This window comes from Coturnix japonica, chromosome 2, assembly GCF_001577835.2.
Source record: "Coturnix japonica isolate 7356 chromosome 2, Coturnix japonica 2.1, whole genome shotgun sequence".
Taxonomy (NCBI): Eukaryota; Metazoa; Chordata; class Aves; order Galliformes; family Phasianidae; genus Coturnix; species Coturnix japonica.
Genome location: NC_029517.1, coordinates 115,067,784 through 115,087,735, shown reverse-complemented (window position 1 = coordinate 115,087,735; position 19,952 = coordinate 115,067,784). Strand labels below are relative to the sequence as shown.

The following is a 19,952-nucleotide window of genomic DNA, read 5'->3' as shown; positions in this document are numbered from 1 at the left end:
AGTGCCTGGGAATCTATAGAAACACCCAGGAAGAGAAAAAAAAAATGATATGAATATATAATATGATGAAACTGCCTGCTGAAATAAAAAGAAAGCACACCAAAACCAAGAATGAACAGTCAGAAAACACAAAGCCAAACACATTAAGCACATGATATATTTAGAAATAAAAGTATTAGATACTTTAACTGGGGCAAGAAAACGGCACTACTTAAAAAGTAACCATTTATACTGCAATTTTAATGATTTTTCAATGAATCTAATTTATCTGGTCCTACACCAAAAGCTACTGAATGGTTTGGGGAGGGGTTAACTTGAAAGTACAGAATAGCGTTTAAATTACAATCATTCTTCAAGTAATGCATGGAATTAACAAAGACCTAATTAACAAGCCTAACTTGTGTCCACTGGCCATCCCAAGGGTAACCCTGATATTATGATGAAATGCTATTAGATCACCACTAAAAAACTTGCTTTAATAGTGCAGCAGTATCTCATTTCTCTGGAAAGAAATAGACTACAGCAGACACAGCACCAGTAATCCCTACTACACATAATACAAGTTTTACTTCCTAAAATTCGTATTTCAGATGCTCCCTTCAGCTTTCAGATCACATACCTGTATTTGTAAGACCTGTTATGCAATATGCAAACATCGTTTTCAAGGCTATGCAATGCCTCATGACTTTAAGACTTACAGTGAACAGTAAAGAACTCAACATGTGCATACTGACAAGACAGTTTTGTTGGTTTATTCTCATGCCAAATGTATTTGATATGATTGAAACTAAATTTATCAGAGTCCAAAAGGATATGAAACCAAGCCTTCACAGTTCAAGGTATAATGCTGAAATCTACTGCACACTGAAAAGGCAGTTTATGGAGTTGGTTTTAGATAAACCTCAATAATTCATTTCTCTCGCAATGTACGTATCTGTTACATTGCTGTCCTTTTCCTTGGTCAGATTTTATGTGCATTATGAGATACAAAATCTGCACTAAACAACATCTTCTCCTACGGAAGATGAAAGGTTCTGCCCCACATTGCAATCTGCAGGTTAGATTGGATGACCCAGATGTTTTCTTCCAGTCACACGCTCCTGCAGAACACAACTGTAACAGGAAGAGCTCAATGCAACAGCTAACCAGAACGGAGAGCATCAGCACAGGCTCAGACATTTCTCTGCTGAGAAAACAGCATTTCACCACAGGTTGTACAGCAAACACACAGGCTATACTACTGGAGGAAATCAAATATTTGAGCAAGCAGTGAGCGATGCATTTCATTCATGCCTGAAAGGAAGCACAGTGAATAAGAATTATACGATGCCACCATGAAGTTGCCCTTAAGGGACACAAAACAGTTTGTTCTGAATAGAATAGCATCAGCAAATACAAGAACATGGTTTTTATCCTAGAGGGGGAGGAACCATAGACAATTTTCCAAGAATCTTAAAATGAAAAAAAAAAAAAAGGTCACAAAACACTACATGAAAGAGTAGGTCTGGATTCTTCTGTGCAAGAATCCTTTTTAGTTCTCCTTTAAAAGAACAAAAATTCAAACACGTGCATTTTGTTTTTCGTCACAGGCTGATATTCCAGTCATTCTGAGGCTGTGAAAAACGAGAGATAAGGAGTTCAAATAATGTGAAATAAATAGTGATTCCCAAGGATGTCTGATGCTCATCATTACAGCGTGAGAGTGGCTAATCACATAACAGAGCCTGTCTACAAAGTGCTCTTCAAGAAACACTGAGATTGTTTAAGTGCACGAATTCTTCTGATTAGAAGCAGGAAAGGCTAGGTTCTTATGTAAACTCTGCCAGAGCCAAGAGCAGGAACAGCAGCTGACTTTGTTTTTTAATGAATACTTAGAGCATTCCTATTGACCGCAGGTTACAGTTCTGGGAAAAAAAAAGGGAATTATGGGGAAAAAGCGATTTCATCTGATGAAAAGGGGGAAAAGCATCCATGGATATCATGTCAACAACCTAAGAAGTCTGCTTTGAACTAGTTTTGAGCGGCATAGTGACGAAAGCCCATATGGAAGTTAAAATAAATAAAACAAATAAATAAAATAAAGCAAAAATCTACAGATCAAGCAAAAGATTGGAATTTGTACTTTGGAGATCAGAAATCCTACAACACACTAAGAACAGCAGGATACCAGGCTAAACTTTGAGAGGCTACGTGTACAGAGAACACAGACAGATAAATCTGAATGCTTCACTCCTGCCAATTAGGTCAGTGTCTGAATCATTTCAGGTATCAGTACCTGACTGTAGATCCCAGTCTGGGAGATGGTAACCATGAAGTCCCACAGCTGCCCTCAGAGCTCTTTTACAGTGTTTGTGCCACACTCATCCTCCAGCCTGTGAGGAATTACATATAATATTCTCAGCACAACCAGCTCAACTATTTCTTGCTTATACACTCACCCTTACTCATCTTACCTTGTGGACTATCTCCTGCCAAACACACCCCACACTGGCACACGTGGATCATGCCCTTCTACAACAGCATTCTATCTGCAGCATACTTCTACCCATACGTCAGAAGAAACTCACGACTAAAAGAACCTAATCCTTCAGATACTACTAAAGGGGATATGCAAACCAGGAGGCAATAGGCTAAGCAATTCCACACTGGTATTTCACCCATATCATTACTGGAAGAGACTGACAGCACAGTGGTTTACTTCACCTCACACTTCTGTTAAGCAGACATTTTGGAGGAGGGACACCAGCAACTCCCTGGTTGACAGCATCTGTGCTGGAATTTCAGCTGCAGAAATGTCCAGCATCTACAGACTGAATTCCAGAACTTGGTCAACTTGTCACCCTGCTCATGACCAAGACAGGTTCAAAGAAGTGATCCCTGGAAAGAGATCATCACACAAACCTACTGCAGCATGACAATGTGGTGCGCAGGATCTCTGTGTCACATTATATGATGAGACATATGAGCCCACTGTGGACTCATGACTAAACGCTGTGATGAAGTGCAATTTGACAGAACTATATCCTTGCAGTGATGAAACTCAAGCGCATGTCCCTTTGACCTGGATTACTTTCCGCTAAGGAAGAAAGTTGTCACAGCCCAGAACAAAGCCCAAGCATGTGGCAACATAAAAGCAGCACAGATGATCAGGAAATCAGCCCTAAAGTGCAAATCTTAGAGCCCATCATCTTGATGATATACTTGTATTTAAAGGTATTTGGTGGAAGAAGACTAGGCAGGATATAAATTTATTTAAGAAGAACAATCAAGGAAAAGGAACCCTGAAATATAAATCTCTGTAAAGTTCAGGATCAGTTTTGATGACTGTCTTTACATGCAGGTGGAAAGAAAAAGACCAAAAGTAGAATCGTGGCCTGGATCCAGCCATTGTTGCACGCTCTTGAGAGAGACATAGATTATATTGTCTTGAGAATCTATGAAGACAGAGGTATAAGTGTGGAAATTAGATTAACTGAGCAGCCACTGGAAAAGCAACGTGGAAGACAGTGGAAGAATTATGAACGTGCTGAACATCATTGCTGATAGCAAAGAAAAATATCAGAAAGCTGATTTTCATGTGACTTCATGAAGCTTCATCTTCTTTAATAGGGAATCTTATAGTGGGCTTTCATTCTCTGATATGAAAGCTCAAAGCACTTTCTAGATCACTGACTGACGGGCAGCTTTTTGATGACCCCTACGATGAAACAGATTTAACAGACAAACTTGCAAAATATTTATACTAAGTATGAATATTTGTGCTCAGAGAAATGGATAAAATAGAAAATCCAGTTTATACAACATAGAAAACATCCTGGCAATGTCATGCATTAATAATATTTTAAATTAAATATTTACCCAGATCCTTAATGAGTGATAATGCTTCCCATGATATAAATGCTCCGCCGCCATCATCCATAGCTCCCTGCCCAACATCCCAGCTGTCCAGATGTCCACTGACCAGCACAATCTGGAAAAGCAATTATGAGAAAACACATCTAAATGTAAATGGCAAATGAGAAAAGTCAGTTCAGCATTTAAGCTTGTTAATGATTTTGTCATAAAGTTGACTTCTTAGTTCAACAAAAACTTTGTCCTCTGTCACTGGGCATAAATCTGGGATGGCCAGACGCATCCCACTGCTTCACAAACCCCTGCTAAATCAAATGAGTACACTGCGAGAAAAGTTTAAATGAAAGGTTTTGTCTTGAAATGTTAAGTGCATGCTTCACAGAGATACAAGGCTACCATATGCAGAATGGGGAAAAATTCTTTCATATTCCAGTTGTGAAATGTTTAAGCCCTTAGGTATGAAATTTGATTAACCCAATTTTTGGCTGCATAAGTAAGAAATATGAACTTGGACTGAAGTATTTCCAGACAGAGGTTGTTGTTTTATTGCTATTATCTATGGCTCCTACCACAGAGGACCTCTAATTTATTACTCGGTCCCTTATGCGCTGCAACAATGACAAGGTATTTTATAGTTCTGTAAGTCATAAGGCTATTTTAAATTAAAAACTACATGGCAGCAAGTCCCAGACGGTTTTTCCGCAAAGAGAGCTTTGTGGCTACAGTAGATAATAGCATTATACATGTCCCCAGAAACACTCCCTTTTAGATCTGAGCTCTCTGAAACATTGATAAAAAGCATCACATCAATACCAGAAATGAGACAGCTCCCAAGCTGGGCCTGGAATTCCAGGGTTATGGATCTGTGATTGCAGCGGGGAGGTCAAGGAGGGAAAAGAACTCTTGATCTGAGCAGGCAGCACATGAAGTGTGGTAAAATGATGCTACAGGATAAAAACGAGCACAGAGGAAAAACTGAAGGAGACCCTGAAGCACCCAGCTGTGCCCTACCCAGAACTGGTCATACATGAAGGGATGCTTCCAATTCCTTGGTCTGCTGATGTTAATCAGATCTCAGAGTTCAGGTATCTAGAAGATGGTGAACAACACTTGCCTCTTCTGCCACCTTCAACTCCCTAAAGAGTTATGGGGTAAAGATCTCCTGGCATTTCACCTCAGCATTCACTCATCACAGGACAAGCACTCTAGCACAGAAAATGACAACAGTTTTTCCTATTATCCTTCCTGGAACGTGAGAGACTATGGGGCCAGTGTGCAGCTAACCCTGCAAGGAACTAACTACTTTCCTCCTCACAAGAGAAAAAACCTTAAGAAGCATTCACTGGTTACTAAAAATAATGCACAGCAAATAATGCGCTGCAAGACAAAAGCGTCATGTGTTCATCAAATCATTGCATCTTTTCATCCAAGCAGACAGAACCTCCAGTAACACAGCTAAAACACCCCTCTGAGTTTAGCAAAGGCCATGATAAATTACTAGTCACATTTATTGCATTGACATGGGTCCAATCAGAGTGACCAGAATCCACTGCATTCAGAAAATGCATCATATGTTTATAAACATATATATCATTAAAAAAAAAAACACAAACAGAAGTCTTTTGCTTTCAAAGCTGGAAAATCTTGCAATGAAAATCTTAAGAGCAGCTTACTCTTTCCTTCTCAGATCTTTCAGCTTTCATTTGTGCTTACACAGCCTGAATACGTGTTTGCTTTGCAGCCCAGAGCAGTAGTAGACAGACAGGCTGCAGCCTTTATTCCAAAACCTCCTGCCATTCAAAGATGAATTTTGACTACAGGATCCTCTGCAGAAGCCTCAGATTTACTCAGGAGGTATTCCTGCAATGTAGCATTGTGATCCTCCCAGGCTCTTTGTGAAAGCTGGTAAACAGCACTGCTCTCAGGGACACTTCTCCACAGAAGTTCTCATTCTGTAGCTGGTCTCTGCTACAAAAGCAGCGTAGCTTGAAACCAGGTAATCTAAGAAAAGCCATGAGGAAGAAATCTTTCTGAAATGAAAGCAAAACAGATGTGATCACTGCATTACTCGTCACTCTTTTCATTTTCTTGTTAGGATGGATGGAGCACACACACATACCCACATGCATGCATTTGCACAGGGATAAACTATGCTTGAGAGCTTGCGACACATGGGCAGCCCTTCTGCTATGTATGCATGGAGGACAGATCTCAAAGAACACCACAAATAAAAATCTAAAAGAAAAAAGAATAGAAAAGACTTTGAGTGAGAACAACTGCTGTATAAAGGATAAGCTTCTATTCCCAACTTGAATGTTGTTCATATGGTTTATTTATTTTGAGCAAAAATTGGTTTTAGAAAGATAACTACTCACTCTCCTGGGAAATGCAACTTCAAACTCAGCTATTTAAATCAAGTACATAAACTCATTGAGAAACAAGTTTACAATAGAAACAATGCCTTGACTTCAGCTGGGAAAGAAAACGGCACTAACGCTGTTCCCTGGCAACAGCCTCAATTTGAGTGTCTGACAGGGAGTTGCTTCTCATTTCTGTGAAACGACACGCATTGCAACAGCAGGAAATTCTGAATCAGAAGGTGGTGTAATCCCATTTGGGATTAGACTCCAATCACAAACCATCTTCACCAACTGCAGAACATTGTACCAAAATGGATCAAGGTTCAAGCAGATTGAGAAATCCAGATAATTTTACAGATGAACTTTCACTTAAATATACGCCAGCGGATGCCAGCAGCAATTACATAAATGCAACCAGTGTACTTCTGTATGAAAGTTTTTGCAGGACCGTTGTTTTATAAACTACTATGTTTCTGCAGCACCCGCTCAAATGAATTTCAGTGGTCCCACTGATATCTATGTCTAAAAGTAAGACACGGTCACAAAACAGCAAGAACACCAACACTCTGTTCTTCTTGGTCATTCAGTACATAAAACGTGGCTGGAGCAATGATGATTGAAATTCACTCTAAACCATTATGTTATTTAAAATATTACAATTCTAATCTATTATATTTCTATATACAAGTGGGCTTATAAGAAAGATATTTAAAGCTAACAAGGAGGCATGATTATTGTATTTTTTACATTGCTTTCAAACATGTTATGTGGCTCCCCCCTCCTCAACTGCACACAGGCTAATGACTTACATTTGCACAAAACATCCATATAGAAATGTAAGCACATGCCAAGAGAATGTAATCACTGCAAAACAATTTAAGTATACGTAAGTATTTGCTTTAAATATACAGAGAAACCACAAGCGTTTGTATATGACAGCCTAAATACAGCAATACGTATTTGCCAAATCAACTAAACACACATTCAGGATAAGATAGCTTGCATGTCACATGGCAACTTCAGATTTGGCAGTGACACAGCTAAGAAAATACCCTGCCCTAGACGCAGTCTCAATACAAGAGAAACGACACTTCAGGTAGTGTTTCAAATAGAAGTTGAGTTATCCTGTTTCCTTCTGCAACAACATTATGACTATTGGATGCTTATAAATCAAACCCAGCACTTCAGTCAAGCACACTGAAATATTTTGAATGTTACAGTATATCTTAAATATTTATATAACTCTATATTTTTATACTTTATATTTTTAAAACAAGACCAGGAAAAGGAACCACCCGTACTTTTACATAAGCCACAGAGTTTTATCTTTTCCTAAGCTTCACTTTTTTTTTTGCCACTAAAAATAACCACCCACTCCATATGTATTCACACATGCTTACTCAATGTGTCACATAATAACTCCGTCAAATGTAGGTGAACTGCCTTCTGCTTGGGTGGAGAGAGTCTAAGAAGAAGTCTATTACGGTTACAGTTAGTCTCTGTAATGTCACTTCTACCTCCCTCCATAGGTGTGAAGCAAAGGCTTCTTGCTATGCAACATTAGAGATGATAAATGACAAAAGCTAGGAAACATTTTCATTCCCAGAATCCAATCTAGAAAAATATTTGCACCAAGCTGTGAAAACTAGCGTGCAATGTTATTTCATGCCACTGTGGTAGATGGAAATGATAGAGTATGAAACTCATCATTCATCTTTGCCTTTCGTGGATGAAGAAGATTTCATGTATGCCTAAACTTCAAGCTAAAACAGCAAAGAGCTCCAGACTAACTCAATTTCTTTTCAACAGCCTGCTTATATTTTCAACCAAATACAGCCACCATTCAGTCACTTGCTCAGGCAACACAGACCTATGGTATTCCAACACAGTTGATAATTTACCAGGAATTTTATGGAAAGTATTTCCATTGAAATTTTTGTGGTTCTTTCTTCATCAGTTTGATTCTAAGTAAGTGCATCTTTAGCTCATGGTACCACAATAGGGTCTAATGTTATTTGACTAGACATTCTGTCTTCAAGAATCTCCTCTTTTCAGCACATGAGGTATTTGCACAATATACAATCTATACATATGAACACCACACATGGCAGACCTGTGTTTGGACCAAAATTAGAAGACAGAAATTAAATAACAATTAGGGTCCCAAATCCAATGCAGTCCAATCCAGAAATTGCCTTTAAATTCTCTCCTATCCCAGCCATTTGTTACTCTTTACACACATACACACACACACACACACACTTTCACTTCACCATCTTTTATTTTCCCCAGACCAAAACAAAATTTCAGACACTGAGTAAATCACCACTTAAAGACTCTTAATCCGAACTTCTCAGACAGAGGAACCCACTACATAGTACATTCTCTTACTCATAAGCATAGGGAGTACATTTTGAGTAATCTACCCTATTGCACAGCATAAAAACTATGAACTGCCAGATGGCTTCAGTTTATAAGAATCTGAAGATTTTCTTCATTTCACGGTGTTAAAAGCCTAGGAGCAAGGGAAAAGAGGAAGACAGCACATCACATAACTAACTAGTGGACAAATAAATCAGTCGGCTGGACTAAATGCAAGCCCATCACTGTTAACTCATCTTCAGAATTATGATTAAACAAAGTCTAACAAATAACAATTTGCAAATTAATGTACTGTATCTGGCATGGCTCTCAGGCCTAGAATATATTAGCATCACCTGCAGTAGCACTGACAAATAATTTCTACAAAATGGCAACACCAATCATTATGCCTTTCCACTGCTTACCCACACAGCAAAGCTGGCACTACTGTCAAAAGTCACATTCTTCTTTGGAAGTATAATCATAGAATAACAGAATCATAGAATTGCTCAGGCTGGAAAAGACCTTAAGGATCATCAAGTCCAACCGCAACCTAACCATAGTACCCTAACTAACAACCCTCCGCTAAATCATGTCCCTGAGCATCACATCCAAAGGGTTTTTAAACACATCCAGGGATGGAGACTCAACCACCTCCCCTGGGGAGCCTATGCCAGTGCTTAATAACCCTTTCTGTGAAGAAGTGATTCCTGATATCCAACCTAAACTTACCCTGGCACAACTTGAGGCCATTTCCCCTCATCCTGTCACCTGTCACCAGTGAGAAGAGACCAACCCTGCTCTCTGCTGTAAGCACCTTTCAAGAATTGGAAGAGAGTGATAAGGTCTCCCCTCAGCCTCCTTTTCCTCAGGCTAAATGGGCCCAGTTCCTTCAGTCTCTCCTCATAGGGCACATTCACAAGCCCTTCACAAGCCTCGTTGACCTTCTTACAACCTGCTCCACTAATTCTTAGTTGAAAAACTGTTCTCATTGGCACATGTAGGGAAAAGAAAAAAAACCACAAACTATTCTGTCATCTTCATGGAGTACAATTTTGGTGTGTAATTAAGTCTTTTCCCTTGGTCCATTCTCCTCCCTACTCCATTCTAAACCTCAGTTCACCCCTTTAACAAATGCAGAAAAACAAAAGACAAATTAAAGACTTATCTACCATTCCTATTTAATAGTTAACGACCAGGCAAAATCACATTCCTTTACACAAGCCAACATTCCTCAAGTTTTAAAATATTTATAATATTTATTTGTGTCATCCAGTAACATTCCATAAATCAGACTGTTGTCTGTTCCCATCAAAGGCCTTCCTAAATCTAAACAAATCAGCACTTTTAATCCTAAAAGACCGCAGCAAATTCATCAGACTGGAATCCAACTCAGCTCGTCCAAAACAGAGATAATGCAGTCAGTAGAAGGGAACTCATCAAGTACTGCCTAATAAAAATAACCATTTAATTCGTTTCTGCAGGGATACTGCATTCGGTACCAATACTGCCATTGTTTCAAACTTAGAATATCAAGTTTTGGGGAAAACTGCAAAAACTGAATGCCCAGAAGAAACAAAGTGCTACACGTCATGGGATTAGAAATAGGTTCATGTGTGAGGTTATATGTAGAAATATATAAATATTTTCGAATGTAAACTCTTTATTTAAAGCAGGTATAGTTCATTAATACCAGAAATATTCAGTTAAACAGAGATCTACTCTTTTATATGTAATTCCATCAGTTTGAGGGCTAAATTCAAATGTGCTGCTGTATCAGAGATGCTATTTGGCAAATGCTATTTGTGACAGTGTACCCCAACCATTTCTTAAATAGTTGGGGATACAAATATGTGAAACAAAGATTTATGAGTTCTTGCCTTTTAAGAAAACTCTGTCTTCAGCTAAACTGCAATTGGACTACATCATGCTCTAAATGTAAATCAGGAATGTTACCGCATGTAGGGGATGTTATTTTGTATATGTAAGAATATTTCCTCATATTAATTCTTCGCTATCATGTCCAAATAATATGATGCCACTGTACAGCACCTTTTATTAGATTTCATGCACATTAGCAATGGTTCTAAAATAATCAGTCTTGCTGTCTGAACTAATTTACAGTCCTAAAGACACAGCAATGTTCAGATAGATAGAAAAAAAATGATTAAAACAAAAACTGTCTTTTCTACTTAACATGCAATGGAGTAAGTCTTAACTTCCAGCCTTCTGATTAAATGATAGATCTGCACATGAAACAGAAGTGACTCACTTAGTCACACAAGAATCAAACCCTATTATTGCTAAAAAGCTGATTAACCTTCAAAGAATCTGTATGCCACAGTATACAGTAAACCCTTTAAAGCGGAATCCGTACTTTGCAGAAGTGGTGGAAAGTAAAGTGTTCTCAGAAATTATTGCAACAAAACCTCCCTGTTTGAAGCCAATCAGCCTCCCTGTTTGAAGTAGTTAAATAGCATAGGCTGATGGCATTTATGAAATATAGGATGGTGAAGGAGGAAATTAGTCTGAAAATAAGTTATTACTAATAAGAGAATCGTATTAAAGGTAAAGAGACACAGAAACCATGTAAGTATTCAGAAGATAACCAAGTACTGAAATGATATCCATTTTCATAGTAAACACTGGAGTTTAAGGCTTAGCATTTCCATATTTAAGTTCTCAAGAATACTTTATTTCCCATTCCCCAAGCTGTAACACTTTAGAAATAAGATCATGCTTCAAAATACTGTAAGAAAAACAAGGATTTTAATTTACACATTTCAGCTGACCCCCTACAGGTTTAAGAGTAAAAACCATAACAAGAACTGTATCTAAACATTATCAGTTATCACTGAAATATCACATGAAGTTACATAGAGATGATGATGATGTAGAAGTCACGTCACAGATCAAAAATTAGTGAAGAATTTACCACAAAGATGATCAGAGGGCAGGAGCACCTCTCCTATGAAGACAGGTTGAGGGAATTGGCCTTGATTAGCTTAGAGAAGTGAAGACTCTGGGGAGACCTTGTTGTGGCCTTCCAGTACTTGAAGGAAGCGTTTAAGCAGGAGAGGGAAGAGCTGTTCATGAGGGTGGATAGTAAGAGGACAAGGGGGAATGGTTTTAAACTAAGACAGGGGAGGTTTAAGTTAGATATTAGAAGGCAGTTTTTCACACAGAGGGTGGTGATGCACTGGAACAGGTTGCCCAAGAAGGTTGTGGATGCCCCATCCCTGGAGGCATTCAAGGCCAGGCTGGATGTGGCTCTGGGCAGCCTGGTCTGGTGGTTGGCGACCCTGCACATAGCAGGGGTTTGAAACTGGATGGTCATTGTGGTCCTTTTCAACCCAGGCCATTCCATGATTCTACACATTTTTCATTTTAGGTCAGTATATGATTTCACCATGTTACTACAAAGCCAAGCAACACTCAAAGATGTTATAACTTTCAAACTTCCTTTATAGATATTTAAATTAATTTCAGCAAAAATAAAACACAAAAGCCTTGTGCTAGTACTCCCTCTGAAGCATTAACCCAAACTGCCCTACCTGAACATCGTGATGCTATGCACTTCTGGTTCAGTTTCCTGAGCTGTAGAAATGGCAGACTTCTATGCAAAACATTAATAAGTTTTTTTGTTGTTGTTGTTTTGGTTTTTGTTTTTTCAGAACATTAGAGGACTGTATGCCCTACCAGCACTGCCTCTGAGCGTTCTGATGACACAAAATGTCCTGAAAGACATCCTAAAAAGCCATCTTTCAATTATCTTATAAAAAGTGCGTTTCAATTTATTAATTTCCATGTCACTGGAAGCAAGTCAAATAAATTCTTACATGCTGGTAATAATGTCAAAGGACTGCAAGACAGGAAGCTTTAAAACATAATGTTTATGTCCCAGTGTCAGACACTTAGAGAATACCTGGAAGGGATCTTTAGGTGCTCATCTACTACCACATCCTGCTCACAGCAGGGTCAGCTTAGGCCTGTTGTACTGTGAAAATCTCCAAAGACGGCGATTCCACAGCTCTGGACAAATGAATTCAATGTTTGCTGTCAGTAAAATATTTTTCCTAAAGCCTATTTCAATGTGTGCTTCTTTTTTTTCCAATGTCCCACACTGGGCCCTCACTGTGGCATTCAAAAGCCAAACTGAAATTAGAATGTTGTCAGTTCTCAAGTCTACTGTATAACTTTACATCTCTAGAAGCTTTTACTTAATTTGGCACAACCAGCTGAACACAATTAAAATGAAATTCTTGCCTTTGACCACACTGTTGTCCTTCACCATTATGCATACTTGAAGAAGTGCTGATGGTGTAATCTGTCATGAGTACCCCAGGATGAGTATGAGCCAGCAATGTGACCTCGATATATACAACTGTACCAACCAGCAGGTCAAGGGAGGTGATTCTTCCCCTCCGTAATGCACATTGATAGAACAAGAGGCAACTAACACAAACTGAAATAGAATAAATTCTGTTTAAAAGTAAGAAAAAAATCTTTTTACTATAAGGGTTTTAAACACTGGAGACAGACAGAGGCGAAGGAATCTCTACCCTTGGAGATATGAAAAACACAAGCCTTAAGAAAGCTGCTCAACCTGACCCGGCTTTGAGCATGGGGTCAGCCCATCAGAGATTTAGATCTAAATGACCTCCAGAGATCTCTCATTTTTTGTAATTAAACATTGATTCTGGAATGAGTAATTCACATTTTCTTGTGGCTCCATAAATAATTTACATTTCTTTTGTCTTTGAAGATTTCATTAAAGAAACCAAAAAGTCAAACACAACTTAGAAATCAATTCTACCAAACCCAAGCATGTCCTTCATACAGATGAAGTACGACTGCAATCTTCAATATAGTCTTTTACATACACAAGAAAAAAGACCTTTCCTGTACTTACAGCAGCCAGAATCATGGAAACAAATTAAAATTGGTATTAAATGCATTTCAGGGAATCATTTGCAATTTTTGTCTAATATTAACTGATGCAGGAACCCATAGAAACAGAATATTATTTGGTTTGCAACATCAAAAAAGTCTTTATCTTACACTGACCCTGGAGGACTTGCTTAACATATTGAACGAGACATGTCTTCAAAGTCTCAAAAACACTGTCGGATTACAATTCTTCTTTCACCATCTACAGCTCCCTTAAGTTTCTTTCATTTTCCAAAAATCAAAAGGTAGAATTTGGACTTAGAAAATCATTAATTTCCCATTTATAAATTTAAATTAGTTAATTATATAGTATTGATCTTTTTTTTTTATCAGTAAAAAGGATGAAACAACTGTTTATTATTAGGGATATGGGAGATCAGCATTTATTCTCATTTTTATGAAAGTACTCATGCAAGAGGAATAAAAAGGAAGAATTCAAGACCCGCGTATGATTGCAGGGCCATGATCTCATTGCAGCAAGAGATGTGGTTGGACAGCTCACATGACTCAGAGGGGTGTAACCAGCAGTACAGTCTAGTTCAAGTCCTGCAAATATTAGTGTCAGAGGTCAGCACTGAGTTTAGCCTTGTTCAACCTCTTTATCAAGGTGCACTTGGATGAAGGGACAGAATACACCTTCAGCAAACTTGATGGTGATACAATAGCTGGTACAGCAGAAGGCCAATGCTACCAGTTTTAGGAACATGGACAGGCTGGAGAGCTGGGCAGAGAGGGACTTCACAGAGTAAAACAAAGACAAGAGCAGGAAGAAATAATCTCAGGCACCAGTATTGGAGGTTGATTTGCTGGACAGGGGCTCTGGGATTCCTGTTGGATAACAAGTTAACCACAAGACAGCAAGTTGCCCAGGTGCCTGAGAAAATCAATGGTATCCTGGGGTACATTAGGAAGAGCACTGCCAGCAGGTTAAGGGATGTTATCCTCCCATTCTACTCAGTCCTACTGAGGCTACATCTGTAGTACTGCTTCTAGAGGTACCTTCCAACGTCAATCATGCTGTGTGCATGTGTGAAAGTACCAAAAAATCCCTGTGTTATACTGAAATTATCAGAGCTGTGTCTACTTACGCAAATGAAAATTCAGCCCACATCTTCCAGTACCTATCTACAACTCCAAAACAAAAACCCAATTCATATTCACAGAGACACAGACAAGTACTTGTGACTAGCACTGACTGTCCTTGCTCAAATCCCATCAGTGTACTCCAAAAAGCCTGAGTTTTGATACAAAGTGATAGCTTACCCTTCATGTTTATTTGTCCCTATTTCTTTGTTTATATGCTACCATGAAATTTAAGCATGTTTGACACAAGTTTTCACCCAGATGGAGAATCTGTTGATCTATCAAATTGAAACAGTTTCTGTAAAAGACCAGATCAGACAACAAATGTCAAGATGATTTCCGAGGTAGATTTTAGGCTGAAAATCAAAAGACATTCACTTTATTACTAGAACCAATAATGCAATGGCTCTGAAATTCATTTGGAGCGCAGAGGACTTCAGAAAACTTCAGGCAAAGTACGACTGCAGTAAAAAAAAAAAAAAAGAAAGGAGGAGAAAACAGTGATAACATACACTTCCATAGGACAAGATTGGAAAATAGTTCAAATGCAAGAAATCTGGGGACTGTGTAGGCACTGCAAGTTGCTATGTTTTCACTTTTGCACTTCGAAGACACAAAACAGAGCTTCCCGTGCACAGAAGATATAGGAGATAGATAACCCATGGCTCTGAGTGAACCCTGGAGAAAGGTGAAAAGCAAGTCAATTGCAGTATCAGAAAGGGAGGACATACACAAGCCTCTTGTCCCACCTCATTCCAAAACTATGATGTAAATACCACAGGCTGGGATATCAGAAAACAGAAGTTATCTTGTATGGAACTGGTCCAGCTTGTAAGAAACATTCGAGTATCCACTGGGAGGGATTCATCCTAAAGGTGAGAGAGGAGTCCTCATGGCCACACACTGGAACTAAACTGAATTGTGCTTTGGACAGGGGCTTTCATCTCCCCCTATCAAATAGTTTAAGAATAGGTGAAGGCTGGCATCACTGTTGACATTTTTCAGAAGCATAAATTTCTGCTTGTTCAGCACAGCATAAGAAAGTTTCTGAGTTGGTAAAAATGTTCGCAGCATGATTTTTTTTTTTTCCCCATATCAAGATGCAGAAAGGAAATTAGAATGAAAAAGACCAGAAACTCCAGGTATGTCCAAGTTATGCAGATATGAGTTTCTGTGACATGGGTTTCTGTCTACTTGGACTTAACACCAAATTCACGTCCCTAGGCCATTCAAAATCTGTCAGTGCTAACTAATACTCCCTGTCACTTCACTTTACAGTTGAATCCCTGACCTTCATCTGAAAGGCCCCGTGTCTTGTTGCCAGTGCCATCTCCCTCTAGTTTCTCTTCCTATGGCTGCAAGTTGAAGTAACTTATTTACTTAATTGTCCCCGCAGCCCCCAGTTTCACACGTGATAGAGGAATGTAAACACACAGAAATCCTGACATCTCTATAGCGCTGGCTAAACAATCTGAGAAGCGCTACTGAGTGCTATTAGGTTACAGAATATAATAATCTCCAGAATGTAGATAAAGAGACCCCACATACATTCAGCCTTCCCCTCACACTGAAGTACAATAAAGATGATTATTATTTTTCATTAAGTCTTGTGTCACACTAAAATTATTATTGCTCTACTATTTGTACTTCATTTCATATCTGTTTGTGTGGAAATTAATTTAATTTCTCCTTCAGGCACTGTTCTCAGAGGCTCCCATCCTAATTTTATTAGATTTTATATCTTTAATTTTCAAAATTAAACACAATGATTATCACGGTAGTACACAAAACTGATGTTATATTCCAGATTAATACTTCTGAAAGGCATGTTTAGTTAAGATTCTATCAGGACTGTCACTGTTTAAATATTGTAATGGTTGAACGTTCAAAGAAACTAACGCTAGCCTTTAAATAAACCTTTGATGAGATTGCACACACAGGATTAGGGGCAGGAAGAACAAGATTTTCCTAATGCACTGACTCCAGTCCCTGCTATCAAAAGTAGCTGCATTAGAAGATATAGTTCATATGTTTATCATTGCATTGCATTCAGAAATTTTTTATTCCCGCTGTGGTAGATTTAATAACACAACAATTTCAGAACAACTGATAGAAATCTTTAAGTTCTCTTTAAACTCTTCTCCTCCCACACGTCTTATAAAATTTACTACTGACTTCCCAAGCCATTCTTGGATGCTTCATTCCTATCAAAAGTAGAAAAGATGCTTAGAGGCTGGCCAGCATATCTTATCTCCTCCACTTTCTCCTCAAGAGACTGAAGCCTTTTTGCTTACGAGTTCCCTTTTTGTCTTCATCTGGCAGGGACAGACAGAAGGGAATGTGAGCTACAGGTTGGTTCAGAGCTGTTAACATTGGAGGACAGTTTAGTTCCAGCTTTGATAAATGCTGACCACAAAATAATAGCACTAGGAGAAACAGGAAACTTAATAGCTTATTAGACTGGTCTTCTAGCAGGAAAAAGTTGTTTACTTGGAATTTGTACGTTACAAATGAAACAATAAGTAGATTACTGAGATTAAAAAAGGCAAAACTACACTGCTAGTAGGCAGCTATTCCTGCCACACTGACACCTGAGCTTAGCAGAATAATTGACTCAAACAATAGGTGTCAGAGACACTCACCTGGATGAAGATATCTCCAAAGCATAGATTTACACACTTGGTTTCTGAAACCACCTACATAAGCATAACCCACAGTATATTTGCAGATCTCACTTTAGTAACTCACTTCTTTCCCACTGCAAGATACCTGAAGCTACCAGTGCTACCATAATTACACCATTATAATTGTATCAGAGACTGAAATATTTCTAGGGCTTTGCCCACCATAGCATAGACTCAAATCTGAGTATGTCCACCAGAACTGCCTATGACTTACTAGTGCCAGTATCATCAAATCAGCATAAGTTTGAGGGGAACAAATTCATGTAAATTGCTGCTTGGGATCTTGGCAACTTATATATTAGCTGGCTGTGTTGTAACACATCATTTGCTTTGAGAATGTCACCAGTGTAGACACAACTGAATACCAGAAGTTCAGAAAACAAACACACACAAGAAGCATGCTAGATTGCCTCAACAGTGATCCATGTCTATTTAGCTATAGTAGACTCTTGTACTCAGGAAATCTTTCTAAATTATCCCTGAGAAACAGGAAGAGGACTGAAAGCCAAGCTGTAAATATATTTCAGGAAAAACTGCTAAATACTTAAATGAGACCTAAATTTCCACTGGGAATAAGGATAAAGCACAATAAAAGCTCAAGATCCATTAATGCTGCAAGATGCGTGGCCAGCAGGTTGAGGGAAGTGATTCTACCCCTCTACTCTGCATTGCTGAGACTTCATCTGGAGTACTGCATCCAGATGTGGAGCCCTCAGTACAGGAGAGATGTGGACCTGTTGGAGCACATCCAGACAAGGGCCACAAAAATGACCCAAGGGGTGGAACACCTCTCCTGTGAGGTCAGGCTGAGAGATGTGGCTGTTCAGCCTGGAGAAGGCTTCGGCTAGACCTGAGGGCAGCCTTTCAGTAACTAAATGGGAGCTGAAAGAAGGAAGGGGACAGTCTTTAGCAGGGTCTGTTGTGAAAGGAAAGGGGGAAGGGTTTCAAACTAAAGGAGGGGAGATTTAGGTTGGATATAAGGAAGATGTCTCTTATGATAAGGGTGATGAGGCACTGGAACAGGTTGTCCAGAGAGGTGGTGGGTGCCTTGTCCCTGGAGTCATTCAAAGTCAGGCTGAACAGGGTTCTGAGCACCTGATATAGCTGTAGGTGTCCCCATTCACTGCAGGGGAGTTGGACCAGATGATATTTATGGGTCCCTTTCCAACTCAAATGATTCTATGACTAAGCAACAACTGCACTGGCAAAGGATAGTTGTTAAAAAAGCATTTTAGGTAATAACAAAAGTCATGCCAATGATTTTCCATCCCAAGGCTGTTTTGGCATCCCCCCACACCACTTTACTTTGTAACAGCAGCTGGAGTCTTTCCTTCACCCGCTCTCCACATTATCCTGATTAGCAATTACATCCACATGTTCACAGTGTTTTTCATGAGCAAAACAAGCTTAATTATCAGATGATAACTAACAGCTCCCTCCTTGCTTCCCCATCCTGACAGAATTTCTCCTACAGATGTAAGTGGTCAGCCAGCTTCAGTGTGTAGCTGTGGCTACCAACCAGGAAGTGAGAGCTTTTCTCTCCTCAAGACTTTTCCCACCTCTCGTCTCCAACAGCTTGACTTGGGCTGAATCAGAGCAACCTTATGTAAAAGCACTGATAGTAGGGACAAAGAGGAGAGGCTAGCCTGCATTCAGTAACCAGAGATGGTGAAAATTAGACATCGCAGTCTTGGAAAGCTACTTTATCATCCAATTTCATTCTTTTCTGCTGCCTCTCCAATGTTCAACCCCACTTTCAATTAATTCAGTCACAGAAGTGTATTTATTGACAGTTGGACCACCATGGAGGAAACAGAAGAAAACCAGAAAACACTTCATAAAGCATCACACATCTTCAGTATGTTATAAAGGACCATATATCTTCAGATATGATGTGTGTACGCACTCTAACCAGAACACATAACATTTCAAATACTCCTAAATGTCCCGCAAGTTATTAAATTTTTAGTTTTCAGAATCTAATCCCAGATCATCAAAGACTTAAATCAACAACAGTTTATATGTAAAATGAGATGCACATGTTTTTCAATATGAGAAAACGCATGAACACACAAAATACAATGGAGTGTTACAAGATTAAAGTTCCCTTAGCATGACATTTGTAGCGGATTCCTTTTCTGATGCAATACTGTGGAACCCAGAATTATACCAAAACCAGAGAAGGACATTTTCTTATTCTTGAGGGGAAACAGTGATGGTTAGATTAGCTGGGCCAGTAGTAACAGCGTGCTAAAGTAAAACAAAGAATGTGTCTTCAATGTGACTGCATTCTGTTATCACAAAGTGTCTTCCTCCAAATCCAGGACCTTACACACATTTGTTCATCAACTCACAACTTACTGGGTATTAAATCATACTCCTTGTCTCCAGTCTACTATTAAATATTTGTAAAGGCATTTTTCCTCATGCTGGCCAGCCAGAGAAATGAAAACTGTGTTGCCAGGATTCTCAATAGAAAGGAAATTACTACTGAATATATTGCTATCATGTTTAGAAATGTGTAGTGGTGAACAGACGAGCAGTGGCTGAAATTCCAGTGAGTGTATACCTGTGTTCTGCTGACACATGAGAGACAAAGGAACTCTTGAGCACAAATGATTTTAATCTAGACAACACAAGTCGTCAGAGACATCCTAGGAAA

The 19,952-nt window shown here is 39.0% G+C and overlaps 1 protein-coding gene across 2 annotated transcripts in view; it reads right to left on the bottom strand.

Moving 5' to 3' along the window:
- CPQ (carboxypeptidase Q) overlaps positions 1 to 19,952 on the bottom strand; it is a 146,129-nt gene that overhangs the window by 55,454 nt on the left and 70,723 nt on the right. For both annotated transcript variants that reach the window (XR_004306273.1, XM_015856153.2), the window contains exon 5: positions 3,859 to 3,970. Coding sequence is in view for 1 of the 2 variants with exons in the window: in XM_015856153.2 (XP_015711639.1) it covers positions 3,859 to 3,970 (112 nt within the window). In the remaining variant the exon portion in view is untranslated. The remainder of the gene's footprint in view (positions 1 to 3,858; positions 3,971 to 19,952) is intronic.